A 27,895-nucleotide genomic window follows, 5' to 3' on the forward strand; every position below is an offset into this window, starting at 1 on the left:
TGTTGCAATTTTTTTAATTGGCAAATAAAATTGCATATATTAATGGTGTAAAACATAATGATACATTATGGAATGGCTACATCAAGATAATTAACATATCCATTACATATCAATTAACATATCCATTGCAACATTTTCAATGCCCAGTTTTCAACAGAAAATTACAAGATATGCAAAGAAATAAGAAAGTGTGACACACACATACTGAGGAAAATAGCAGATAGTAGAACCTGTCTCTGAGTTTCCCTAGATTCTATATTTAGCAAACAAAGATTTCAAATAGCTATTCTAAATATGTTCAAAGAACTGTTTAAATTTTTAAATAAAATTATGATAATAAAGAATCAGCAGAGAAAGATTCTAAATAAGGAGATAGAAAGTATAAGGAAAGAAATGGAAATTCTGGTGTTGAAAAGCATAAATTACAACTTTACTGTAAAGACCTATTACAACAGATTACATATGGCAGAGGAAGGGATTAATGAACTTGAAGACAGAGTGATAGAAAGTATCTATCTGAGGAACAGAGAGAAAAAAAATGATTGAAGTAAAATGAACAGAACCATAGGGGCCAGTGGGACAACAACAAGCCAACAGATGTATAATGAGAAAACCAAAAGTAGAAAATAAAAAGGAAGGAGCAGAAAACATATGGAAAAACCAATGGCCAAAAACTTTCAGAATTTGACTTTAAAAAATTAAATACATATCCAAAATGTTCAATAAACCTCAAGTAGGATAAATATGTAGAAATCCACACCTAGACAAATTATAGGCAAGCAGTCAGAAGACAGAAACAAAGAGAAAAACAAGAAAGAGAAAAATGACTTATTACTACAAGAGGCAACAATACAATTAACAGCTGACTTCCCAAATAAAACAATAGAGGGCAAAAAGCAATCAAATGACATATACAAAATGTTGAAAAGACTGTTAACCATGAGTTCCATTATCCAGAAAATCTTTCTTCAAGAATGAAGGTAAAATAAACATATTACCACATAAACAAAGACAAAATAATTCACTATTTCAAAATCTTGTAAAAATATTGCAAAATTAATAAATTCAGATGTAAAATATCACATGTATATTATTTTGTTTATATAAAACTCAATAACAGGAAGAAAAAGTTTGAAATTGGATGATAAGGCCAGACACGGTGGCTCATGCCTATAATCCCAGATTTTGGGAGGCCGAGACATGTGGATCAAGGTCAGGAGTTCAGGACCAGCCTGGCCGACATGGTGAAACCCCATCTCTACTAAAAGTACAAAAATTACAGAGTGCCTGTAATCCCAGTTACTCGGGAGGCTGAGGCAGGAGAATCGCTTGAACCTGGGGGGCGGAGGTTGCAGTGAGCTGACATCCCGCCACTGCACTCCAGCCTGGGTAACAGAGAGAGAGACTCTGTCTCAAAAAAAAAAAAAAAAAAAAAAAAGTAGAAATTGGATGATAAGATGATGTTTACCCTTGGAGGGTGCTAATAACTACCAGGGGCTGTAGGGGAGATTCTGGGGTACTGGTTACATAGATGTCTTCATTTGTGATTCTGGCACATTTCTGTATACTTAATTTACTTCAGTAGAAGTTAACTAGAGCAAAAAAGGGAAACCTGACCATGCCACTCCCTTCCCCTTTTTTTTGAATTCCTTTATTGTTTTCCTTTTGCTCCCTTTCCCTTCCCAGTCTGAGCAGAACCTGTGGCCACCAAGTTCCTGGATGGCCTGGCCTCTGGCCACCTCTGTACCATTGCCTCTTTCCCCCTGGTACTCTAGCCACTCTTGCCTTCTGCTGTTAGTGCCATGCCTCCCACTTTGCACAGGCATATGTCTCTGGTCCAAAGCCTTTGCACAGGGCCTTTGCACAGGCATATGTCTCTGGTCCAAAGCCCTTGTCTTAATCCACTCGGGCCTATGACAAAATAGCACAAAGTGGGTAGTTTATAAACAACAAACATTCATTTATCACCGTTTTGAAGCCTAGGAAATCCAAAATTAAGGCTCTGACAGATTCTATGTCTGCTGAACCCATTTCCTGGTTCATAGGTGACACCTTCTCACTACATCTCCACATGGTGGAGCTCTCTCTAGTCTCTTCTGCAAGGGCACCAATTCCAATCATGAGAGAACTGCCCTCATGACCTAATTACCTCCCAAGGCCCCATGTTTTAATGCCATCAAGAGGGACACAAATGTCCAGACCATAGCAGCCCTGTTGAAGTCTATTTATCCTTTAGCTCAGAGCTCAAAAGTGGCCTACCCACCACCCCATCCAAGTCTAGTACCATTGCTATGGCCTTTCTTAGAACTACATTCCTTTCTTTGAGAGCACTCATCTTCACTTGTCATTATGGATTCATAGGGTAATTATCTGCCCTGCTTTTCCACTAGCCCATATGTCTTAGGAAGTCTGCCTATGTTTTTCTCCTGCATCATATCCCCCGCACCATTCCCAATACTTAGTAAGTGCCTGATAACCACATGTTGGATGAATAAATGAACATAGACGAATTCGGCTTATAAAAAGCTTTCTTCTAATTAGAGTATACTGTAGAAAGTCAGGATGCCAAACTAAAGAATTTAGACTTTTTTTAGATAGGCAACAAGGAGCCATTGAAGGTTTTGGGAAAGGAAGATGCATGGGCTGACCTTTATTTTAGTAAGATCTGTGTGGAGATGGAGGTGGAAAGGCTGCAAGGAGGCTGTGGCAGAGTCCAGAGGAGACATAACGCCTGAAGAGGGGTAGTGGCTGCATGGGGAACAGTGGGAGGTGGCCAATGTCTCACCTCTACTCTGACCCCAGAGCCAGCTACCAAGCCTGGCAATGACCTCACAATCACTCCCCAGGCCTTCCACCCTTTAAAGCCAATATCCCAGTGTCTTTGCTCACTCTGCCCTTTATGTTCACATCTGGAGGCCACACCTTACCTTCTGAATCACCAGGCCATCGAGTCCAGATAAAGGGATCAAGAGAGTGAGAGAGTGCCAGCCGCCTCCCACCCAAGCCACTAGCAACACTCCACAATGTCAGAGCAACCAGTGTACCTGAAGGATTTAATGCCCACAAAGAGGAAATCCATGTGGAAGACTGTCGAAGAGAGGCGCATGTCTGACCTCACCCGTGTGCTGGAGTGGCTGGAGCGGAGGCAGGGGAAGAAGAAACAAGCTCCCGAGGTGGGTACCATCCAAGAGAAATGGCAGGAAGACTTTGCTCAAGATAGTTGCAGTAGGGGAGAGAGATTGGACTTGACTCTCCTGAAACAAAAGGCGGGATGGTTTTGAAGTGCTGGGATAAGCTAGTGAGAAGTACCCAAGGACATTAAGGGGGTGGGAGGATTAGTTAATATGATTAGGCTGTCTGTGTTGCTAATTTGCACTTATCAATGTTAGGCTCCCATCCTCTCACAGAGACTGAGAGACAGGGTACAATCTTTCTTGATGATTATATTTCAAAGGGTCCTCCCAGGTCCTTGAGAAAAACATTCCTGGATTGTAAAACTAGCAAAAGGCTGATAAATTTACATCTCAAAGGGGCAGAGAAAAAATTTACAAATGCAAGTTTTCTAGAGGAAAGGTTCTCAGGAAAAGGAGGCCAAAGACCTATCATCAGGAAGAAACCTGTCTAAAGTTTAGTTAAGCTGGGCAAACGTTAGTATTGGTCAGAATTCTAGAAGGGCCAAGGGGCAGTGGCTTCTGGGTCTCCGTATTGCAGGATGGGATCTTCCTACTGCCCTCAGCTCTTCCCTCCTTGTGATGCCTTCAGAATCAAAGAACATTCCTTCCTCACTGCCATTACTGCAACTGCGACTCCAGCTAACATACCTCCTCTTTTCCACCCTACATCGAGCTAGTTCTAACCTGCCCTTCCCTCTTTCTCCAAGAAGTATAGCAACCAAGTTTGCCTCAGTTTTTCCCAGAGCTCCCCCAAGACCCATCATCTATGAAGAACCAAGCCATGTCTTTGGAAAGTGGTGTCCTCTGCAGAAGATGCCACCTGGTCTTGAATCTCCCGACCCTAGAGCAAAATGAGTAAAAAATGCCATTACTAATGACAATGCTCATCACATCACTAACTTTCAATGTTTACTGTGGTGAAGGCCCTGTGCTTAGAGTTGTACCTGGGTTATGTGGTCAACTGCTCCCAGTCAGGCCACCAGGGAGGTGCTATTTTTACCCCCAGTTGAAGGATAAGGAAAGTGAAAATAAGTCTCTTTATTGCTCTCACAGAAGTAATAAAGGGCAGAGCCAGGGCTCAAACTGAGATTTATCCAATTCCCAAATGCATGGGCTTTGCTGGGCCAACTCCCCATAACTGCCTCCACTTCCTCTGCTTTATCCAGGTCAGCACCTGCCTTTGGGGAAAGTTTCCATTCTGTTCATGTACTTACTTACTATATTAGTCCATTCTCACACTGCTACAAAGAAATACCTGAGACTGGGTAATTTATTAAAAAAAAAAAAAAAAGGTTTAATTGTCTCATGGCTGTACAAGAAGCATAGGGGATTCCACTTCTGGGGAGGCCTCAGGAAGCTTACAATCATGGCAGAAGGCAAAAGAGGGGCAAGCACTTCACATGGCCAGAGCAAGAAGTGGGAAGATGAGGTGCCACACACACTTTTAAACGACTGGATCTCATGAGAACTCTCTCCTTCATAACACTACCAAGGGGAATCATGTTAAACCATGAGAAACTGCCCCCATGATCTAATCACTTCCCACCAGGTTCCACCTCCAACACTGGAGATTACAACTTGACGTGAGACTTGGGGAGAGACACAGATCCAAACCATACCACTTACCATTTATAGTCAGAAAGATCTCGAGTGCCAATTCCATCAGACTCATCTGACAAACATATTTTACTCTAAGGTGCTAATGATTTACAGATAGCCTACCCACTGCCTTGATTTGGGGGCGAAGGGGAAGCTTGACTTCTGGGTCTCTCCAAACTCAATTTAATATCCATCACAGGAATTACATTCACTTCCATGGTTAATATGTTCAGGTCTATCTCCTTTTACCAGGATAAGATTCTAATAATCACATTTTAACAGCTTTACCTTAAATGTGGCTTTTATTGTAAATAACTTTGGACCTAGAGAGGGAGAAAGTTTACGTGGGAAATATAATTAAGTCATCAAGCATCATTACCTTTCCCAGAAGCATCTGGGTTTTTAAAGAAGCTTCTAAGAGGAAGATGACGTGTCCTGGCAGGTCTCTGATAGCAGCAGGTGACAGCGGGGTACCCTCTATGAGAAGGTTGGGGTCTATCTTCACCACTCAGGGCCCTCTATGGCCTCCTCTCCTGGGGTCTGGCCTGGCCATCCAGATCTCTCCACAACAGACTGCTCATGGTATTTCCCCTTGTGAGCCATTTGGCATCAGTGAAGACCCCTGAGGTCTGAAGTCTCAGCCATGGAGGATGCTGAATCCGTGAATGTTGCACTTTCCTTAAGTCTAAGGCATTGCCATGTCGATTCCACTCAGGCTTCCCCAAAATGGGGGCTGTGTGGAAAGCTACTCAGATGACTTTTCGGGGGAGGCTGAGGATTGAGCTGGGGACAGTGGAAAGGGCTGCCCTGGAGGAGATGGGTCATCCTAGCTCCTCATAGCCTGAAAATGCAGCCTTGGTTCTGAGTTGCACTGTTTCTCCACTAAGCCAAACAAAACCTCAAAGCTAACCAGCATTACCTTCCTTAGAAGGCAACTTGCAACATGAAGCAGGGCCTTGGACAGCTTCCTTCCATTCTCCCAAACGGCTTATCGAAACGTCCCTTCCACCCACCCTGCATAATAACCCACCCCCGATAATTCATGGAGGGCACTGCACATGCATGTCATAATTCAGTTATTGCTCTCAGTAACCTTATGAAGTAGGTCCTCCTATTATCCCTACCTTTCAGACAAGGAAACTAAGCCACAGAGAGAGCAGAAACTTGCCAAGGTCACTCAGCTCTCAGCCGTGGATAGAGCAGGAATCCAGGCAGTCTGACCTGGAGACTGCAGTCCAGGCCACTGTCTCCCCGTAACCATAAGCAGCACATTCCCAGAGGAGACCCAGTCTATTTAGTTTTTCCCATGATACTCTGGCACCCACCCCTACTCCTTATAGACTAGGCGGGATGCTTCCTGGGTGGCCCACCCTTTATGTGCTTCTGCTGGGCTCCTGGACTGTGGGACCCTGGAGACCCCTAATGACCCTGCCCTCCCTGCATCCCCTGTAAGAGCAGGAGGGCCAGGAATGTGCCATGCACAAGGAACTCCATTCACAGCAGGGTGTGCTCAGCTCTTGGGCGGGTGGTAAGGAATACCTGGGGAAAGAGAAAGGCAAGGTCAGTGATGACCACCCCTCCAGGAAGACTGTATGGGGTGGGTGCCTGGGGTGCTCCAGGACCAAGGGAGAGGCCAGGCTGAGCAAAGGCCCAGAGGTCTAGATCAGCAGCACCTGCTCAAAGTCAGGGCAGCCTTCCTGTGGCTGGTAAGGCCACGTGGGGGCTGGAGGGGCTTCTTACCAGGCTAGGGAGTGAGGCCCTTACGTGGGGGCGGTGATGGGGAGCCCCTGATGGATTCTGAGGTTGAGAGGAATGGGACCAGGCCTGAAGCTTACAACGTTGCTCTGTGGGCGGCGACACGTATACCAGGGTGCATCCAGAAGCAGAGGGACAGTGACAACGGGACCTAGAGTGTGTGCACTGAAGCCTGTGGAAGGGAGGGGCAGCCCCTCACCTGGGAGCCTTCTCCTTGGGGAAAGGGAGGGGACGCTGTCAACACAGGGATGGCTGCAGGGCTCTCTTCCCTTGGCTTTTCAGAAGCAAAAGCCCAAAGTGGTGATAGTCCTTAAAGGAAATGAGAAGAAGGAAGAGAAGAAAGGCAAAGGCCTCATGACGGCACGGGGAGGGAACCACAAGGCCATGCAGACTTCCCAGCAGGTAATGCGGCCCCCCATCCTCCCCTCACCCGCACTGGGTCTTCAAATGAAGGAGGGGGTCCCCGCTTCTCTCCTGTATAATGTCTGCCTGCTTTCTAAATTTTAAGGCTCTGAAATTCACTCTGGCCCCACATTTACACTCACATAAAATCTCCACCCTTCCCTACCCTGTCCAGCTGTGCTACTCAATTGCTGCCTCCCTGTAGTTTCATTCTTCACTAGTGTCACATCCTCCCTTGCCCATATTTGTCCCACGAAACCATTCAGGAAGACCACTTGGAAGATGAGAACACCGTGGCTCAGTGAGGGACAGGAGCTTTCTGGCTAGGCGGCTAACAGGGCAGACCCACCCAGACCTAATGGCCTCCAAGGGCCTGTGTTTCCAAGGCCCCCAGGGACCCCTCTGATATATGGTGGGAAGAAGAGGGAGGCGTTGGTGAGCAAGCGCCCATGGGCAGACCTTGCTCCTCCGACCTCTGCCAGGGCCTGGGGAAGCTCCCTCCTTGGTTGCCTTTGCCTGCCTTTCAGCAAACCCTTGAAATCATTGTTTGTTTGCTTGGGATGGAGGTGGGGAGGGTGAGCCAGGTCCTGTAACTGGGGTGTGACTTCTCACCTGTTCCCTCCAAGGCCTTAGGAAAGAGGTTCAGGAAGGACAAGGATGCTGTCTCCTACCGAAGGCTCTATGGAGTGGAGCAAAAGGGAAAACGCCTCAGCATGGTCCCTGGCAGCTACATCAAGGATGGCCCCAAGAAATCTGGTAAGGGAAAAACCTTGGCCCAGCCGCCAGAATCCTCCTCCATAATCTCTTCCTCTCACGCCATCCTTAGAGCAGTAGCGTCCACCGCAATCCAACCATTGTGCACACAGGAGTCAGAAGCCCGCATGGAGGTTTGGGAGGGACCACTCCTGGGGTCGCTCTTGGCAAGTGGGATGTGACGTGAACAGGAGGTGAATGTCTGTCAAGGCCCTGGCCCTCCCGAGTGTTCCCTTCTCAGGAAACCAACCTCATGTGTCCAGGTTCCTGAAGCCATTTTGGTGACATCAACTTCATGAGTTACAAATCATCTAATTAATTCAGATACTGTGACAATATCAACTACAGAAGGTACCACTCCTGCTGGCCTGAAACTTGCCAGGAGTTGCTCACCTCTAGGAAGGGATGAGCTTAGGCTGTGCCAGATCCCCAATTTCAAAGACTGCCTGGGTCCTGACCCTGGCTCTACCACTTTACAAGGAACTCAGGGTTGTATAATCCTGGACAACTTATTCCACCTCCGGAGTTTGGTTTTTCATCTGTAAAATGGGATGATAATAATACCTGCCTCATAGTATGGTTGTGAGGTTTAAGCAAGATGAGGCATGAAAAGTAACTAGCCTGGCCAAGAGGAGGGGCTGAATGAATATTAGTGGTTTTTTTCTAAGTAAAAATTTTGCTAAAGTTTCAGGTGGTCTTTATTGTGGTGTTGGAAAAACAGATGCATTTGTTATGTCAGGCCCTTTGGGACAGAGGTGTAGGGTAAAAGAGAAATCTGGAAGGGATTCCAACTAGCCCAGGAGAAAAGTGCGCAGGAGCCTTCAAGCAGAGGCTGTCAATTCTCATACATAAAATTGCCCCCATTGTGCCCAACAAAAACAACAAAATCTTTTTTCCCCTTTTCATTTAATATACCAAAGCCATTGTGACCAAATTGCAGTCACTTCCCTTTAAGATTTAAATGCAGTCGGCTTTCAGTGCAGTTTAGGATCCCAGATTAAATCCTAGAATAGCACTTTAGGGGCATTACTGGTGAAATCTGAAGAAGTTCTATAATATACAAAGTAATCTTAATTTCTTAGTCTTGACAAACATGTCATGGACGTAAGATGTTACCATTAAGGGAAAATGGATGAAGGATATACAGGAATCCTCTTTATTTTCTTTGCAACATTTCTATAAATCCATATGTGATGGTTAATATTGAGTGTCAACTTGATTGGACTGAAGAATGCAAAGTATTGTTCCTGGGTGTGTCTGTGAGGGTGTTGCCAGAGCAGATGAACACTTGAGTCAGTGGACTGGGAGAGGCCAACTCACCCTCAACCTGAGTGGGCACCGTCTAATCAGTTGCCCGCACAGCTAGAATAAAGCAGGCAGAAGTTGGAAGGATCAGACTTGCTGAGTCATCTGGCCTTCATCTTTCTCCTGTGCTGGATGCTTCCTGCCCTTGAACATCAGACTCCGAGTTCCTCAGCTTTTGGACACTTGAATCTATACCAGTGGTTTGCCAGGGGCTCTCAGGCCTTTGGACACAGACTGAAGGCTGCACTGTTGGCTTCCCTACTTTTGAGGTTTTGGGACACGGACTGGCTTCCTTGCTCCTCAGCTGGCAGACTGCCTATTGTGGGACTTTACCTTGTGATCGTGTGAGTTAATACTCCTTAATAAACTCCTCTTCATATATACTTCTATCCTATTAGTTCTGACCCTCGATGGAACCTTGACTAATACACCACAATTATTCTAAAATATTTGAAGTTTATTTAAAAAATAAACTAGATTGCCTTATGCCTTATGGGAAGCCCCATACCTTCCCCAAACTTTCTGTGACTACCAGTGTAATGTCTGGCTCCAAAATCCCGGTCCTGCTGGGCCCTGGAGCTTCTGTAAATATTGCTTCCAGTGGCTGCTATTTTGTCTCTTTGATTTCTCCTAAAACCTCTTACATGGAAGTCATTGTGTGTAAATACATTCTATTGAAGGCTTGGTGCCAACAGAGGGAAAGAATTACATCACAGAATCATACAGCAAACAAATTAGAGGTTGATGATTAGACTCCCTTGTTCTTCAAAGTCCTTTATCCGACCCTGCCACCAGGAGATTTTTCCCTAGCTACATGTCTTTGCAGGAAGTAGCCCCCTGATGTTTTTCTCAACTCCAAGACTGGGTAAGGCTAGGCGAGCCGGGAGTTGAGGCCACCAAATTTAAGGAAGCACTCACTCGCAGATGCCAATCATGCACTAGTGTGAGTCTGAGAGTGAACGCCTCCTTAAATTTTGCACCTTGGGCACCTTGCTTTCCTCGCCCGAGTCCTGGTACTGCTCAGTTCTCCCTCTTCCTCTCTCTTTCCTCTTCTCTTTCCTCCCTGCTCTTCCTTCTCCACCTAACACTTTCCCATTGGCTTTTTACTTGAAGAGAACCATGTTTCATTTGTCTTGTTCCACACTCAAAGTAGTCTATTAAGACATTTTCTTAAACAATTCACTCCCTGAAAGAAACCCATACCAGCTGATTAAATAATTATTTCCATCTCACTGCACAAGGATGCCAGCAGGTCAGGCTGACTTGACACCTATTTGGTTCCCTGCAGTTCCCTTCTTTCCACCATTCAAGTCGAGTCCACTCTGTTGGAGAATGAAGAAGCCTTGTCTCTCCTGATGTAATAAGACCAATGGCCAGTGGGTTACAAATGACCACTGGTTGCAAATGGGCCAGCCCAAGTGCAAAAGGTGCTCAGCGGCATCTAGAACACTCTGGGCCTCAAGATGAGGCACCCAGAACCTAGTCAGGGCTGAGCCTAGGCACAGTAAGGAGAACCTCTTGTGCAGACTGGCAAGAGGACTAAAATGAATGAGTATGATCTGAATTGGCAGACAAGTTCAAAACAAAGCAGCCTCTAGGAACGACCTAGAGATAGTCACATACACCATGCCCTGTGTTAGCTTGGGTTGCCATAGGCAAAGCACATCCTGATTACATTACATTACATGCACCCTCCCAGGAAATGTTACTATCTCAATGTGGAAGTTGGATGTCAGAGTCTATCCTACCACTTCTGCCTCACTCTCCCTTCATGACCAGTGACTGGATCCTGTAGCTTCTGCCTCCTTAATATCTTTAATCTCTTTCTCTTCTCCATTTCCACAACCAATATCTTAGCTTAACTGTGATCCTCATCCACTATAAGAATCACCAATTGCTTTCAACCTCTATGACTGCCACATTGACCTTCCTCAGTTATTTATGCCTTTATATTTAAAGTGAGTTTTGGGTCAGGCAGCATGGTTCATGCTTGTAATCTCAGAACTTTTGGAGGCCAAGGCAAGAGGATCACTTGAGGCCAGAAGTTTGAGAACAGCCTAGGCAGCATAATGAGACCCCCATCTCTACAAATAAACAAATAAGTAGAGTTTCTTCATTACACCACTAAAACAAATTAATAAAGCTCCAATAACTGATTCTACAGCAATGCAGCTCTATGAACTGACTGACAAATAATTCAGAGTAATCCTCTTAAGGACATTCACTGAGCTACAAGGAAACCAACAGCTAAATGCAATAGGAAAAACAATACTTGGGCAAAATGAATTCAGCAATGGAATAGAAACCATTTTTTAAAAGCCAAAAATGGCCAGGCATGGTGGCTCATGCCTTAATACTAGCACTTTGGGAGGCCAAGCAGGCAGATCATCTGAGGCTGGGAGTTCAAGACCAGCCTGAACGACATGGAGAAACCCCATCTCTACTAAAAATACAAAGTTAACCAGGCGTGGTGGTGCGCGCCTGTAATCCCAGCTACTCAGGAGGCTGAGGCAGGAGAATTGCTTGAACCCAGGAGGCAAAGGTTGCAGGGAGCCGAGATCGTGCCATTGCACTCCAGCCTGGGCAACTAGAGCATAACTCCATTGGAAAAAAAAAAAAGCCAAAAAACAGTTCCTGGAGCTGAAGACCAAGATGTCTGAATTGAAAAACCCAATAGAGCGCTTCAACGGCAGACTCAATCAAACAGAAGAATCACTGAATTTAAAGACATGTCATTTGAAATTATTCAGTCAGAGGAGTAAAAAAAAAAAAAATGGAATGAAAAAGAATAAGGAAGCCAACAGACTTATGATACACTAGCAAGTGAAACAATACATATTATGGGAGTCTAACAAGGAGAATAGCGTAATAAAATGTATTGAAAGAAATAATGGCTGTAAAGTTCCCAAATTTGAGGAAAGAGATGTACATTAAGATTCATGAGGCCCAGTCATCCCCAAATAGGTTGGACACCAAAAGGTCTGCACCAAGACATATTATAACTAAATTGTCAAAAGTCAAAGACAATCAAAGAATTTTGAAAGCAGCAGAAAAAAAGCTACTTGTCATATAGAAGGAAACCCCCACAAGACTGAGAAGACTTCTCAGGAGAAACCTTGCAGGTCAGGAGAGAATGGAATGAAATATTTAAAATATTGAAAGAAAATAGCTGCCAACCAAGGATACTATGCCTGATAAAGCTGTTTTTTAGAAATAAGAGGAAAGGACTTTCCCAAACAAAGAGTGAGAGTTTTCATCACCATTGAACCTGCCTTATAAGAAATCATAAAGTGAGTTCCTCAAGCTGAAATAAAAGGACACTAATTAACAATGTAAAACACATGAATGTATAAAATTAACTAGTAAAGATACATATATAGTCAAATTTCAAATTCTCTAATATCATAATGGTGACATATGAATGACTTTCAACTCTAGTATAAAAGCTAAAAAACAAATGTATTAAAATTAGCTATAACTATAATAATTTGTTAATGGATACACAATACAAAATATATGTATATTGTTATATCAAAAACCTAAAATGACAGGTGGAGTGTAAAAGTATAGTTTTTGTATATGATCTAAGTTAAGTTGTTACCTGTTTAAAATAGAATGTTATAACTATAAAATGTTTTATGGCCAGACACGGTGGCTTGTGCCTGTAATCCCAACACTCTGGGAGGCTGAGGGGGTGGATCATGAGGTCAGGACCAGCCTGGCCAATATGGTGAAACCTCATGTCTACTAATAATACAAAATTTAGCCAGATGTGGTGGCATGCACCTCAGCTACTTGGGAGGCTGAGGCAGGAGAACTGCTTGAACCTGGGAGGCAGAGGTTGCAGTGAGCTGAGATCATGCCATTGCATTCCAACCTGGGCAACAGAGTGAAACTCCATCTCAAAATAAAAAAATGTTTTGTACAAGCCTTACGGTAACCACAAAAAACAAACCTGTAGTAAATAAATGAAAGAAAAATAAATAAAAACATACTGCTCCAAAAATTCATTAAATCACAAAAGAAGACATCAAGAGAGGAAAAAAAGAAACAAAGAAACTACAAAGCAGTCAAAAAACAATGACCAAAATGACAGTAAGTTTCTACCTATTGATAATTACTTTAAATATAAATGGATTAAATGCTCCAATTGAAAACATAGACTGGCTGAATGAATTTAATAAAAACAAGATCCAACTATATGCTGCCCATGAGAGACTCACTTTAGCTTTAAGGACACACACGGCCTGAAAGAGAAGGAATTGGAAAAGATATTCCACGCAAATGGTAACCTAAGGAGAGCATCAGTGGCTATACTAATATCAGATTTTAAGTCAGAAACTGTCACAAGAAAAAAAGAAGGTTGTCATATAACAGGGGATTGATTCATCAAGGAGACATAACAATTGAAATATTTATTCACTCAACATCAGAGTACCTAAATATATTTTAAAAATTAACAGAACTGAAAGGAGAAATAAACAGCAACACAATAATAGTAGGGCACTTTAACACTTCACTCTCAACAATGGGTAGGTCATGCAGGCAGAAAATTAATAAGGAAAACAGCAGATTTGAACAAAACTGTAGACCAAATGGACCTAACATATGTTTACACATCCCGTCATAATACACATTCTTCTCAAATGTAAGTAGAATATTCTCCAGAAGTGATCATATGTTGGACCACAAGTCATTTCTTTTAAGTGCAGCAGTACATGTGCAGATTTGTTACATAGGTGAATTGTGTCATGGGGGTTTGTTGTAGAGATTATTCATCGCCCAGGTGATGTACCCATCAGTTATTTTTCTTGATCCTCTTCCTCCTCCCACCCTCCACCCTCAGGTAGGCCCCAGTTTCCTTTGTTCCCCTCTATGTGGCCATGTGTTCTCATCATTTGGCTCCCACTTATTAGTGAGAACATGCAGTCTTTGGTTTTCTGTTTCTGCATCAGTTTGCTAAGGATAATGGCCTCCTGCTCCATCCCTGTTCTTCCAGATAATATGGTCTTGTTCTTTTTATGGCTGCATAGTATTCTGTGCTGTATATGTACCATATTTTCTTTATTCAGCCTACCATATATGGACATTTAAGTTAATTCCATGCTTTGCTTTCTTGAATAATGCTGCAGTGAATGTATGTGTGCATGTGTCTTTATGGTAAAATGATTTATATTCCTTTGGGTATATACCTAGTAATGGGATTGCTGGGTCAAATGGTAGTTCTATTTTTAATTCTTTGAGGAATCACCACACTGCTTTCCACAATGGTTGAACCAGTTTACACTCTCATCAGCAGTACATAAGTATTCCCTTTTCTCCACAACCTCACCATCATCTGTTATTTTTTGACTTTTTAATAATAGCCATTCTGACTGGTGTGAGATGGTATCTCATGGTGGTTTTGATTTGCATTTTTCTAATGATCAGTGATGTTGAGGTTTTTTTCCACATGCTTGTTGGCTGCATGTATGTCTTCTTTTGAAAAGTGTCTTTTCATGTCCTTTGCCCACTTTTTTTTTTTTTTTGTTTTTCTTTCTTGTAAGTTTGTTAAAGTTCTTTATAGGTGCTGGATATTAGACTTTTGTCAGATGCATAGTTTAATTTTTTTCTTCTATTCTGTAGGTTGTCTGTTTACTCTGTTGATAGTTTCTTTTCTTGTGCAGATTTGGTTTGTCAGTATTTTGTTGAAGCTTTTTGCATTAATGTTCAAGGAATTGGCCTGACATTCTTTTTTTGTTGTGTCCCTGCCATATTTTGGTATCAGCATGATGCTGGCCTCATAGAAAGAGTTAGGGAGGAGTCCCTCCTCCTCAATTTTTTGAAATAGTTTCAGTAGGAATGGTACCAGCTCTTCTTTGTACATCTTGTAGAATTTGGCTGTGAATCTATCTGGTCCTGGGCTTCTTTTGTTGTTGTTGGTAGGTTAATTACTGATTCAATTTTGGAGCTCATTATTAGTCTGTTCAGGGATTCAGTTTCTTCCTGGTTCAGTTCATTCTCGAGAGGGTGTATGTGTCCAATAATTTATCCATTTCTTCTAGATTTTCTAGCTTGTGTACAGAGAAGTTTTCATAATATTCTCTGATGGTTATTTGTATTTCTGTGGGGTCAGTGGTAATATCTCCTTTGTAGTTTTTAATTATGTTTATTCGGATCCTGTCTCTTTTCTTCTTTATTAGTCTAGCTAGCAGTCTATCTGTTTTAGTAATTCTTTCAAAAAACCAGGCCGGCTGTGATGGCTCACACCTGTAATCCCAGCAGTTTGGGAGGCCGAGAGGGGCAGATGCCTTGAGCCCAGGAGTTCAAGACCAGCCTGGGCAACATAGTGAGATCCTGTCTGTATTAAGAAAAAAATTAAAAAGAAAAAAAATCCACAACTCCTGGATTCCTTGATCTTATAAATGTATTTTTTGGGTGTGTGTGTCTCAATCTCCTTCAGTTCAGCTCTGATTTTGGTTATTTCTTGTTTTCTGCTAGTTTTGGGGTTGGTTTCCTCTTGGTTCTCTAGTTCTTTTAGATGTGATGTTAGGTTGGTAAATTGAGATTTCTCTAACTTTTTGATGTGAGTGATCAGTGATATAAATTTCCCTCTAAATACTGCCTTAGCTGTGTCCCAGAGATTCTGGTATATTGTATTTTTATTTTCATTTGTTTGAAATAACTTCTTGATTTCTGCCTTAATTTCATTATTTACCCAAAAGTTATTCAGGAGCAGGCTATTTAATTTCCATGAAATCGTATGGGGTTTTTCTTCCTACGATAAGGTCTCACTTTGTTACCCAGGCTGGAGTGAACTGGCAGGATCGTGACTCACTACAGCCTCGACATCTCATGCTCAAGCAGTCCTCCCATTTCAGCCCCTCAAGTAGCTGGGATTACAGGTGCACACCACCATGACCAGCTAATTTTTGTATTTTTTTGTAGAGATGAGGTTTTGACATGTTACCCAGGCTAGTCTTAAACTCCTGAGCTCAAGTGATCTCCCCGACTTGGCTTTCCAAAGTGCTGGAATTATAGGCATACTCCTTGTGCCCAGCGAAATTGTATGGTTTTGAGTGATTTTCTTGATCTTTTTTTCTAATTTTATCGCACTGCACAAAACACATCTTAACAAACTCAAGAAGACAAGAATTATATTAATTATCTTTTCTTACCACAAAGGTATAAAACAAAAAGTTAATAAAATGAGAACAATTAGAAAATTTAAAAATATGTGGAAATTAAACAACACATATCTTCACATGTGTTTCTAGCTTGTTCCATCTATTCTTTGCTTTATCTTCTTTTCCTGCCCTCTTTTAGACCAAATAATGTTTATGATTCCATTTCCTCTCCTTCATTAGCTTCCTATTTATAACTCTTTGTTGCAGCTGGGTGTGGTGGCTCACGCCTGTAATCCTAGCACTTTGGGAGACGGAGGTGGGTGGATTACCTGAGGTTAGGAGTTCGAGACCAGTCTGGCCAACATGGCAAAACCCCGTCTCTACTAAAAATACAAAAATTAGGCAGGCATGGTGGCGCGTGCCTGTAGTCCCAGCTACAGGAGGCTGAGGCAGGAGAATCACTGGAACCCAGGAGGCAGAGGTTGCAGTGAGCCCAGGTCGTGACACTGTGCTCTAGCCTGGGCAACAGAGTGAGACTCCGTCTCAAAAAAAAAAAAAAAAAAAATACAAAAATGAGCCAAGTGTGGTGACGCACATCTGTAATCCCAGCTACTCAGGAGGCTGAGGCAGGAGAATCGCTTAGACCTGAGAAGCGGAAATTGCAGTGAGCCAAGATTGCACCCCACTGCACTCCAGCCTGGGCAAGACTCCATATTAAAAAAACACAAAATCATTTTAGTGATGATGTTAATGTATATAGCATATATCTTTAAACTAGCACAGTCTATCTTCATTTTATGTAAAGCATAAGAACCTTATGAGAGTATACTTCCATTTCTCCTCTCCCCTTCTACATGCTGTTGTTGCCACACATTATATTTTTCCACATTATAAATCCCACAAGTGTTATGATTTTTGCCCTAAGCAATTATGTTTTCAAGAGACTTTTGTGTTTACTCACACATTTAATATTTCTAGTGCTCTTCATTGGATCCAGATTTCTGTCGGGAAGAATTTTCCTTCTACCTGAAGATTTTCCTTTAATGTATCTTGTGGTGTGGCTTTGTTGGTAATAAATTCGTATAGCTTTTGTATGTCCAGAAAGGTCTTTATTTCACTTTTGTTTCTGAGAGACACTTTTGCTGAGTGTAGAATTTTAGATTGTCAACCTTTCTTCATCCAGTACTTTAAAGTTTGGTCTACAGTCCTCTGGCTTGTTTGCAATGGGAAGCTGGCTCTCTTCTTAATTTTTGTTCCTCTGTAAAGTATGTTTTTTCCTCTGGCTTCTAAGATTTTCTTTTAAGAAAGGAGCTTATGATGTGCCTTAGTGTCATTTGCTTAATGTTTCTTGTGTTTGTATTTGGGGTTTGTTGAAATTCTTGGTTTACAGTTTTCATCAAATTTTACCAATTTTTTGGCCATTATTTCTTCACAAATTTATTTCATTTCTCCATTCTCTCCCCTCTCTTTCAGGCACCCAAATTACACATATTTAAAGTCCCAAAATTCATCTTGTGTTTTTCTTCATCTTTCAGTCTTTTCTCTTTGAGTTTCATCTCGTACAGTTTCTTGTGCTATACTTTCAAGTCCACTAATCCTTTCTTCTTCTATACCGAATCTGCTGTTAATCCCATCCAATAGAATTTTTCATTTCAAACATTGTCATTTTCATCTCTAGAATTTCTATTTGGATCATTTTAAATCTTCTGTGTCTCTTCTTAATGTGACCCTGCCTTGGAGGGCATAACAGGAGAATGCCATACTAGCTGTTGCCGTATTCTTGTCTACCAATTCTTTCACTGTAGTACTTTCTTTTCTGGCTTGTTCCGGCTAGTCCTCAGCTGAGAGGAATCTTTGCATAACTCTGCAGTTCTTGGCGCAGCTTTTTCCTGTTGTTCTAGCTCTTACAGTTTACCTAAACTATCTGGTCTCTCTCCTCAACTCAAGGGGACTCCTAGGCTCTGTCTAGGCTTCCCTGCTACCCCACGCTGCAACCTGGAAGTATCTTCCAATTGAAGGCTGGGGCAATCATGAGGCTCCCTTCATTTCTTTCCCCTCACTCAGGGATCACTGGCCTGTGTCACGTGTTGTCCAATGTCTAAAAACTGCTATTTCATATGACATGCCCAGTTTTTTAACTGCTTAAGGTGGAAGGATAAATCCAATCACCACTACCCCATCTTGACTGAAGGCAGAAGTCTCAAATTGGCCTTTCCACAACATAAACCTGATTAAATGCAATAACAAGTCACTGAAAAGTGTTACGAAGGAAATTACTAAGTTGAATTTAAATTTTAGAAAGGTTGCTCTGGCTATGAGCCAGGAAAAGATCCTGGGAAAACAACTGTAGCACCTTGCCAAAGTAAATCTTGGTAAAGTCTGAGTAGCTAGACTGGGAAAGGGAATTCCCACCCTGGGCACCTATGTCCAGGATATTGTGTAGACACCAGGCCAAGGATACATTCCCTAATGCACAGGGCTAGAAGGCCATACCCTCTTTTGTCTCCACGAGCACAGAGTGAGCTTCTGGTGTCCCGAACATGGCTCACTAGAAATATAACCTATCTCTTCAGCCACAAACCGAGGAATGTGGGTCACTTTTGTCCAAAAGAGTGGCCAGGACAGGCTTCCAGAAAAAGGCTCTGACAATGTGGGCTCAGGTCCTCAGTTCACCACTGATAATCTGTGGCATCTTGAGCACATTACCTAATCTCTCTGATCCTAGTGTTCTCCTTTGTCAAATGGACATGACGTGGTTGTGAGACTAATGTGCCCCCACTGCCAGAAAGCCCTTGAACACTGCCTGGTATGTGAGTCACTCAACACATGTCAGCTAATCTGTGTAATTGTCATTACTTTTTATATTGCTACTGCTCTTTCCTTCATGAGACCCACCTTGCACGGAAGAGGATCAGATGTTTCAGGAAAGGCAATTGCCCTTTCTCCAAGGAATTTCCTTATTTGTGTCAAGGAGAATGTGCAGCTCATGATCCTCCCATAGCATAGTGCCAATTTCCTGCACGTACAAACGGACTGCTGAGGCCACCTGACCTTATCACCCTGTCAAGGACCAACTACAATGCCAGAGCACCATGTGCCATAAAGAGTCCTAATTCAGCCACTAACTCATTGGGACACCTTGGGCAGGTCACACCCACTCCTCAGGCCACTGTCTCCACATTTATGTAATAGTAGCAGGTCTAGATGCATTTCGACTAGGAATATCCTGATAAAATTCCCAAACTTTGTTGATGAAATCTTACTAGCTTACAGACAGAATAATTTACTTACAAGGGGAAAAAAAATCAACCTGCCATCAACCTGGAAGTGGAATAGCACACATGCATTGCTAAGAATAAAAACCCCCATAATACTGGCCCCAATTCACATAAGTCACTATCAAATGAATGAATTATATTTGTAGATTCAGAAATATTTAGGGATTTTTATAAGCCATACATTCTTTCATCTGCAGAAAATTCTCTAGGAGAGACTAGAAACAACATATTGGCAAGTAATTTAAAATCAATATCTAGATAAACATTTAAAAACCAGGTGAGATAGAAAGGTTGATGACAAAAGGAAAAGCAAAGAAACAACAAGGAAGTGCAAGTAGATGAGTTAGAATTGAGGCTAAAAGAAACACATAGAGTAAAAGAGAGACCTTTTTAAATGTTAGAATAAGTAATAACCATAAACCTACATGCATCAAAAAATGTAGAAGCTAAATAAATAAAGCAAGACATTTAGAAATGCAGGGAGAACCTGTTAAAGATACAGTTATGGTGGTCCATTTTATTTTATTTTTATTTTTTGACTTTTAGGTTCTAGGAGTACATGTGCGGGTTTATTACATGGGTAAATTCTGTGTCGCTGACGCCTGGTGTATAAATGATCCTATCACCCAAGAAGTGAGCATGTGATGTAGTTTGGCTGTGTCCCCAGCCAAATCTCATCTTGAATTGTGGTTCCCACAGTTCCCAAGTGTTGTGGGAGAAACTGGTGGGAGGTAATTGAATCATGGGGACGGGTCTTTCCCATGCTGTTCTCGTGATAGTGAATAAGTCTTATGAGATATAATGGTTTTATAAATGGAAGTTCCCCTGCACAAGTTCTTCCTGCCTGCTGCCATGTAAGACCTCCCTTGCTCTTCTGCCATGATTGTGAGGCCTCCCCAGCCATGTGGAACTGTGAGTCAATGAAACCTCTTTCCTTTATAAATTACCCAGTCTCAGGTACATCTTTATTAGCAGCATAAGAACAGACTAACACAGCATAGTAACTGGATAGGTAGCCTTTTAACCCATATCTCCCTCCCATTGTCCCCACTATGGGGGTAAATTGTAATACACCTCCTTCAGAAACAAATAGAAGATCATATAGACAATAACAGGAAATACATAGAAGAATATAACTATGCAGTTAACAAACCATAGCTTTACATCTGAATAGCGAACATGTATTTTTTTATATCCAAACAATATTTACAAAAATCTCCTGTGTGCTTCATCACGGAGAAAATACTAACATTCACAAAAGTAAAGATTTTAGGGCTACCTACATCATCCCAAACCAACAATTAGAAATAACCCTCAACTTTAAAAATTGGAAATTAAAAAACATACATCCAAATTACCCTTGTGTCAAAGAAAATAACTAATGAAATAAGCCTGTTTCATACCAAAACCTATGAGACAAAGGCAAAATATATGCTCAGAAGAAAATGTACAGTAAAAACTAAAAGTAATAATTCTTTATAAAACACATAATAAAAGAAAGTGCCAACACTTTTATTAATTTAGTAAGTAGAAGAATTATGAAAAAGAGAAAATTAATATATTAAATAGTGGCTGGGGTTAATGAATAATATCAAGATCAAAAGTTGTTAAAAGCCTAAGTATAAAGCTAGCTTTTTGAAAAAGCAAGTGACATGAAAGCAATTGCTATGAAGTAATCATAAGCCTTGTTAAAAGGAAGAGTAAAAATACACAAGATTGTATATGAGAAAGGATGTAAATAAAATAAAAGAACTGTAATAGAATACTATACCTCTATACAATATACAATACATTTTAAAACCTAAAGGAAATGGATGATTTTCTATTATACTATATATTATCAAAATTGGTACAATAAAGAGCAGAAAAATTGAGTAGGGCAATTTCTGCAGTGAAGGTTGAAAAATAATTAACATTTTCCCACTAAAAAGTGGCACTAAGACAAATGGTTTCATGCAAGGTTTTAACATTTAAAGAGCAAATAATTTTAACGTTACTTCAACTATTACAGACTGTATAAAATATAGACATTTCTGCACTAATTTAACAAGCTATTAAATTAATGCAGAACTTTAATATTAAAACTTATACCAAAAAAGTTGGCCAATCTCACAATAATATAAATGCGAAAATCTAGAAATTTTTAGCAAATATACTCAATGTATGAAAATACATCACATGTACAATGTCTGAAATGAATTCCACCATGAACAATTGAGCTTTATTACAGCAGGTAAGAAGTGGTTCATTATCAGGATATCTAAGAACACAATTTATTACATCAACATATTAAAGGAAAAAATGTGTATCAGTAGATGGCAAAAAAAAAAATGCAATGAGTAGAATCAAGCAATTATCACCAGTAAAAACTCTATGTTAACCAGGGATAAACCACTAAAATATTATAAAACATATACCCCAAATACGGGCAAATATCATTCTAAAAGATGCAATGCCCAAATTACTTAAAATCGGGAACAAAATGAGGCTTAGTCCCTACCATCATTATTGGCAATGTTTTAGAGGGTCTGTCAAACGTAATATATATTAAAAAGAATATGTAATTTTGATAAATATTGGAGGAATGATACATTCATTTTTTCCCCCCTAATATGATTGTATATCTGCAAAACTCATGAAATTCTAGTTAAAAAGTGGTAAAATTTACTGTGGTTGCTGGTATACTAGACAAATACAGTTTTTTGTTTGTTTGTTTGTTTCTTTGTTTTTGACACAGGGTCTCTCACTCTGTCACCCAGGCTGAAGTGCAGTGGTGTGATCATAGCTCACCGCAGCCTTGACCTCCTGGGCTCAAGCAGTCCTCCCAAGTCAGCCTCACAAGTAGCTAGGATGACAGGCATGTGCCACCACACCCCTAATTTTTTTTTTTTAATTTTTTTTTTTTTTTTGGTAGAGATGGGGTCTCACTTTGTTAGTCTTGTCAGGTTAGTCTTGAACTCTTGGCCTCAATCCATGCTGCCCAGGCTAGTCTTGAACTCCTGGGCTCAAATGGTCCACCTGCGTCTGCCTCTCAAAGTGCTGGAATTATAGACATGAGCCGGCATGCCCAGCTGACAAATACAGTTTTTAAAAAACAGTATGTTTGGCCAGGCATGGTGGCTCACGCCTGTAATCCCAGCACTTTGGGAGGTTGAGGCAGGCAGATCACGAGGTCAGGAGATCGAGACAATTCTGGCTAACACGGTGAAACTCCATCTGTACTAAAAATACAAAAAAATTAGCCAGGCGTGGTGGCGGGCGCCTGTGGTCCTAGCTGCTCAGAGGCTGAGGCAGGAGAATGGCATGAACCCAGGAGGTGGAGCTTGCAGTGAGCTGAGATCACACCACTGCACTTCAGCCTGGGTGACAGAGCGAGACTCCATCTCAAGAAAAAAAAACGAACGGTAGACTTTTCTCTATATACTTGTCACACCAGTTAGAAATGGAAATGAGTACAAAATATTCCATCCTCGTAAGTAAAAATACATAAAACACTTAGAAGGAAATTTAGCAAGAAAAAATATTAAGGTGTCCAAGCTCTAGTCCAACCTTCACACTGGCCACATGGGACCCAGGATGGATTTGAACATGGCTCAACATAAATTTGTAAACTTTCTTAAAACATCATGAGATTTTTTTTGCATTTTTTTTTTTTTCTCATCAGCTATCATTAGTGTTAGTGTATTTTAGGTGTGGCCCAAGAAAATTATTCTTCTTCTAATGTGGCCCAGGGAAGCCAAATTGTTGGGCACCCCTGCAAGTCCAACAACATTTTGTTTGGTACAAACCCCGTATTTGGGTCACATCAGACACTCACCATTTCATTTCGTGTATTTGTGCCTTCACACATTCTGTTCCTCTGCCTGTGATCCTTTCCTTCCTTTTCTCACTGATCAACTATTCACCCTTTCAAACCCAGTTCAAAGCTTTTCTCTTCTGATACCTTCCCTGGGATATCAGAAGATATCCTCTAGGCTACCTCCTCTATGCACATTCCACTTAGGGGAACTCCCACTGGGGAGGATGGAGAGAACAGACAGAAAGAAGCAGAAAGAGGGAAGGAGGGAAAGGAAGGGAGTTGGAACAAGGCAAGGAGAAAGGAGGGAGGGGAAAAAGGATTGAACAAACAAAGAAGGAGAACCTGGGTTAGGCGTGGTGGCTCACGCCTGTAATCCCAACACTTTGGGAGGCTAAAGCAGGTGGACCATTTGAGCCCAGGAGTTCAAGACCAGCCTGGGCAACATGGCAAAACCCTATCTCTACAAAAATATAAAAGTTTATCAGGAGTGGAGGCATGTGCCTATAGACCCAGCTACACGGGAGGATGAAGCATGAGGATCACTGAGCCTGTGAGATAGAGGCTGAGGTGAGGTATGATTGTGCTACTGCGTTCCAGCCTGGGCCACAGAGTGAGGAAACTCAGTCTCAAAAAAAGAAAGTAGGGAAGAGGTGTGGAGAACCTGTGAAAGCCATGAAAAGACCTCATATCTCAGAACAGGTATTGTTGGAAGTCCATGCATTCCTCCAGCCTTCATCCCCTTCCTGCCTACCCCACCTCTCAACTCTCCCATGATGTAACTCTTTGATGACATCTGTCCAATTTCAGATACAGATATCAAGGATGCAGTCGACCCAGAGTCTACTCAGCGGCCAAACCCATTCCGTCGACAAAGCGTTGTCTTAGATCCCATGTTACAGGACGGTACCCTTAGCAGCCGGAGGGCAAACTTCATGAGAGACTGGTCCAACAAGATGCCTGACATGGCTTACGAACGCAAGCTAAAGAGCCTCATGGAGAAAAGCACCGAGCCTAAGATGGAAACCATAAGGATGCTGAAGCCAGATGAGGTGCTGAGCTGCCGGTGAGAGCTGCCACCCCCTGGGCAGAGGGGTGGGATCCCGGAACAGGCTTTGCTTACTCCCGTCTCTGGCTCAAACACCTTGGCTTAACCTGAAGATCTAGGAGTAGGGGCTTAGCGTGGCTGAGCTCTGCCCTTTGGTCCCAAAGGACTGCTCCGGGGTTCAAGCCAATGGGTCTTCAGCAGCTCACCTGCTGGTAGACCGTCGCCTGAATGGGCATGTCATTTAGGTGCTGCCATTTTGATGCCACACCTTTCACCAACCCTCCCAATATTTCCATTTGTTTCAAAATTACTCAAAAAGGAAAGAATGTGGCTTTGTCTTAACAGGAAGATTTCCCTACGATCCTTTGCACTGTGGGGTTGAGTTGCTGGTGATGGTAGCCACCATCCCCAGTGACCTACCTGCTGCATGTTTGGGCTTTTAGACTAAGGGATCATGAACAAAGTGTGAAACCATTTACTATTTACTGCTCTTCCCAAAGAGTCTCCCTTCTCACTTGCTCTCTGTCCTGTTTATCAGGGCTTTCTGGGTTTTAGCAGTGGAGCCCAGATTCCCTCACCCCCTCCAAAAACAAGCATCCTTCTCCCTAGCCCAGTGTTTTCCTTTACTGTAAAGTTGTAACTGACAAAGTTCGGAAACTTTAGCAAAGAAGGAAACAAGACAACAAAGTAATGTAGTTGTTATCATCCTTGTAAGGTTGACATCAGTAAACTCATCTGTAGGTTTAAGATGGCCTCAAATGTCTGGTGATCTAATAACCCCATCACAAAGTCCTGCTCTGCTCACTGACTGGCAGAAGGTTAACTGGCTTCAAGATGAACAGGCAGAGACCTCAGCAGACTGCCCTTGCTGGTTGGTTCCATGACTGGATGACTTTGGCCATGGCTTTCAGATGGACCATGTGGTTCTAATTGACTCTGGGCAACAGGCAGCCTACCTGGGTTCCATGGTGGGGGAAAAGAGATTTGGACAGGACTCCTGCCCTCCAAAGAGACAGAAAGAATATTTGAAGAGATAGCATACGAAACCATTCAAGAAACAACCAAGAAAAGAATGGAGTGGTTCAGAGTGAGATTTATTATTATTGTTATTATTATTGAGACAGTCTCTCTCTGTCGCCCAGGCTAGAGTGCAGTGATGCGATCTCGGCTCACTGCAACCTCCAGCTCCCAGGTTCAAGCAACTGTCATGCCTCAGCCTCCTGAGTAGCTGGGATTATAAGCGTGCACCAACAAACCCAGCTAATTTTTGTATTTTTAGTAGAGATGGAGTTTTGCCATGTTTCCCAGGCTGGTCTTGAACTCCTGTTCTCAAGTGGTTCGCCTGCCTTGGCCTCCCAAAGCACTAGATTACAGGTGTGAGCCACAGCGCTTGGCCAGGATGAGATCTTAATGAGTGTCCCCATATACTTATGCATGAGACCCTCAGAGGCTGATCAGGGAAAAGGTAGTCCAAGTGTGGGGACTGGTGAGGGAGTCTGAGCTGGCCATAAGAACAGGTAGGCTCTGGGAAGACCTTAAAGAACAGCGGCCATTCCTAACAGGCAGAAAATCACATTATATCAACACACAGTGCCTCTCCCATAGTCTGTGGCAAAGTAAGCAACCAGCAGGCAGCCTGAATAGGGGCCTACACTCTATACTAAAGCTGGGACCAAGGTCAGGGTTGCTGGTAGAATAAGAAGCTCTCTGGATCACACAGTATAAATGGGATTGATCCCATTCTTCAGTATCAATCAGAATTTTGGGGCTCTAGCTAATATTCTAGATCAACGGTCTGATTTTTAAATTGTGTGGATATTATTAAAAAACAAATGCTCTCCGCTATGCCTGCAACTTTGCTCAGCAGTTATTTCCACTGTCTGTATCTTTCTCAGCCCGTGGCCTCTCTCAGTGTATGTGTGCATGACAGTGACAAATCACGTAACAATTCACATTCTGCCTTTTCTCACCACTTGGTACTGTCACAGCCATGTGGCATCATCTTCTTCTTAATGCCATTCTAACTATGGCTTTTTAATTAAGCTCCTTGACATGAGGTAGTCCATTATCGGATTGACTATTTCTCTGTTAGTGGATTTACTCATTTTCCTGTTGTTGACAATCCCAAAATGAACTTCTTTTATTTATATAGCTTTTCTTTCCATTGACTTCTCTTCTTAGGATACATCGAGAACCTGAGTGGGATTACTGAGTCAAAGATAATGAATGTTTTTTTCTTTGGAGGCAACTGACTGCCAAAAGAGTTACACCAATGCAAACTCCCACCTCCTTTGTGGGGTGTCCCACTGTCTTATAAAGTCTCTATCAGCTCCACGGATGACTGGGAGAGCCAGCCCCTTGCAGAGCACCCACACTTACTGCTGCTTAAATCTAAGCTCTTTTCAATAAAGTTAGAAGCTGCTGTGACTCCACCTTCAACTGACCTCTTTTGCCTTCTCTTGAACAGATACCTGAGGTTGTCCAAGGAGAACATTCGGACCTTGCTCAAGCTGTGCAAGGATGCAGGAATGAATGTGGATATCCACCCCCACATGGTCGAAGGGGACATAGACGCTAAAAAGGTGTTCACCGGAATACGCTGTGTGGCACTCTAAATAGCTCCTCTCGCCGCCACCTTCAGGCTCCTTCTGTCATGGGACCCTTCGTCTCCAGATGCCATCCTCTGGCATACTACAAGTGGTCCTTCCAACCTAGTGCATCCCTTTAGAAAATAAGCAATCAGAAAACAAGCCTCGGTTGTGTGATCATTGTGCTGTGGTAAGACTGGTCCTTGACATCCGAGTCAGAACCAGCTTAGGAGAAACTGTAGTTTTTCTCCTGACCAAAAGAAGAATCCTTAGAAAGGGCTTCTTAGGAAGGAAGGCTTAGGAATTAAAAAAAAAAAAGTTGGGGGGGGATCCAGGGTCCTCAGAGGGAAATTAGAAAGGACAAAGTGTAAAGGGGCTGGTTGAGAACACACACATATGCCCCACGCCCATGTGCAGGACTTGGCTTTGTGGGGACCTGGCCTCCTTGTGTACAGAGTGGGGGACTGATCAGGGGCAGTGAGAGAGGGAAATGCTACCAACATACGGAGGCAAGGAAGGAGACCTTTGGGTGCTTACAACCACAGACCCCAAAAGAGGCCCGAAACCTTTCAGAACTGGTAGGTGCCTCAATATCAGCAAGTCCAGGACCTTATTCATTTCAAGAAAAGAAGCTGCAGAGGGCAAGAAACTTGCTCAGAGTCACATAGATGAGAAACGGCAGGGTTGAGATGAAAACAGTATCTTCCCCAAGTCTCCTGCCCTGCTGTCTTGCATGATTGTGGCCAATCCTGCAGAAATCTTTTGAGACAGAGCCTTCCCATCTGGGTATGCTGGCCAACCAAGGTCACAAACTCAAGCCCTTCCAGTCCCTGCAAGTGTTTCAAGCAAGTCTGAATCCCAAGTGTTCTACTTAATAGCTGTGTGACTTTAGGAAAGTTCCTTTACCTTTCTGTGTCTCTGTTTCCTCGCCTGTAGAATGGGGTTAATGACAGTATGTGCTGAGCAGGGGTGCTGTGAAGAGCACATGGGAGCTTGCATGTGAAGCAGGGAGCACAGTCAGTGACAACCAAGAACTCCATACAAATATGGGCTGTTTCCTAGTTCGCTGGGGTAGACGAGGAGCTGATTTTC

The 27,895-nt window shown here is 42.5% G+C and overlaps 1 protein-coding gene across 1 annotated transcript; it reads left to right on the forward strand.

Annotated features, from left to right (window-relative positions):
- Nucleotides 1-2,884: 2,884 nt before the first annotated feature.
- On the forward strand, nt 2,885-26,983 carry C5H16orf78 (chromosome 5 C16orf78 homolog). Its single transcript, XM_007992657.3, has 5 exons — nt 2,885-3,173; nt 6,810-6,929; nt 7,556-7,685; nt 23,978-24,233; nt 26,683-26,983. Exons 1-5 carry the CDS (start codon nt 3,024-3,026, stop codon nt 26,828-26,830), a joined length of 804 nt encoding a protein of 267 aa, XP_007990848.3. The 5' UTR covers nt 2,885-3,023; the 3' UTR covers nt 26,831-26,983.
- The last annotated feature ends 912 nt before the right edge of the window (nt 26,984-27,895 follow it).

This window comes from Chlorocebus sabaeus, chromosome 5, assembly GCF_047675955.1.
Source record: "Chlorocebus sabaeus isolate Y175 chromosome 5, mChlSab1.0.hap1, whole genome shotgun sequence".
Taxonomy (NCBI): domain Eukaryota; kingdom Metazoa; phylum Chordata; class Mammalia; order Primates; family Cercopithecidae; genus Chlorocebus; species Chlorocebus sabaeus.

What these genes read in the sequence shown, in the direction of transcription:
- C5H16orf78 (XM_007992657.3), top strand. Translation starts at nt 3,024, where the DNA reads ATGTCAGAGCAACCAGTGTACCTGAAGGATTTAATGCCCACAAAGAGG. An exon ending in CCATGCAGACTTCCCAGCAG is followed by an intron (nt 6,930 to 7,555) that starts GTAATGCGGCCC and finishes GTTCCCTCCAAG; the next exon opens with GCCTTAGGAAAGAGGTTCAG. An exon ending in GGATGGCCCCAAGAAATCTG is followed by an intron (nt 7,686 to 23,977) that starts GTAAGGGAAAAA and finishes GTCCAATTTCAG; the next exon opens with ATACAGATATCAAGGATGCA.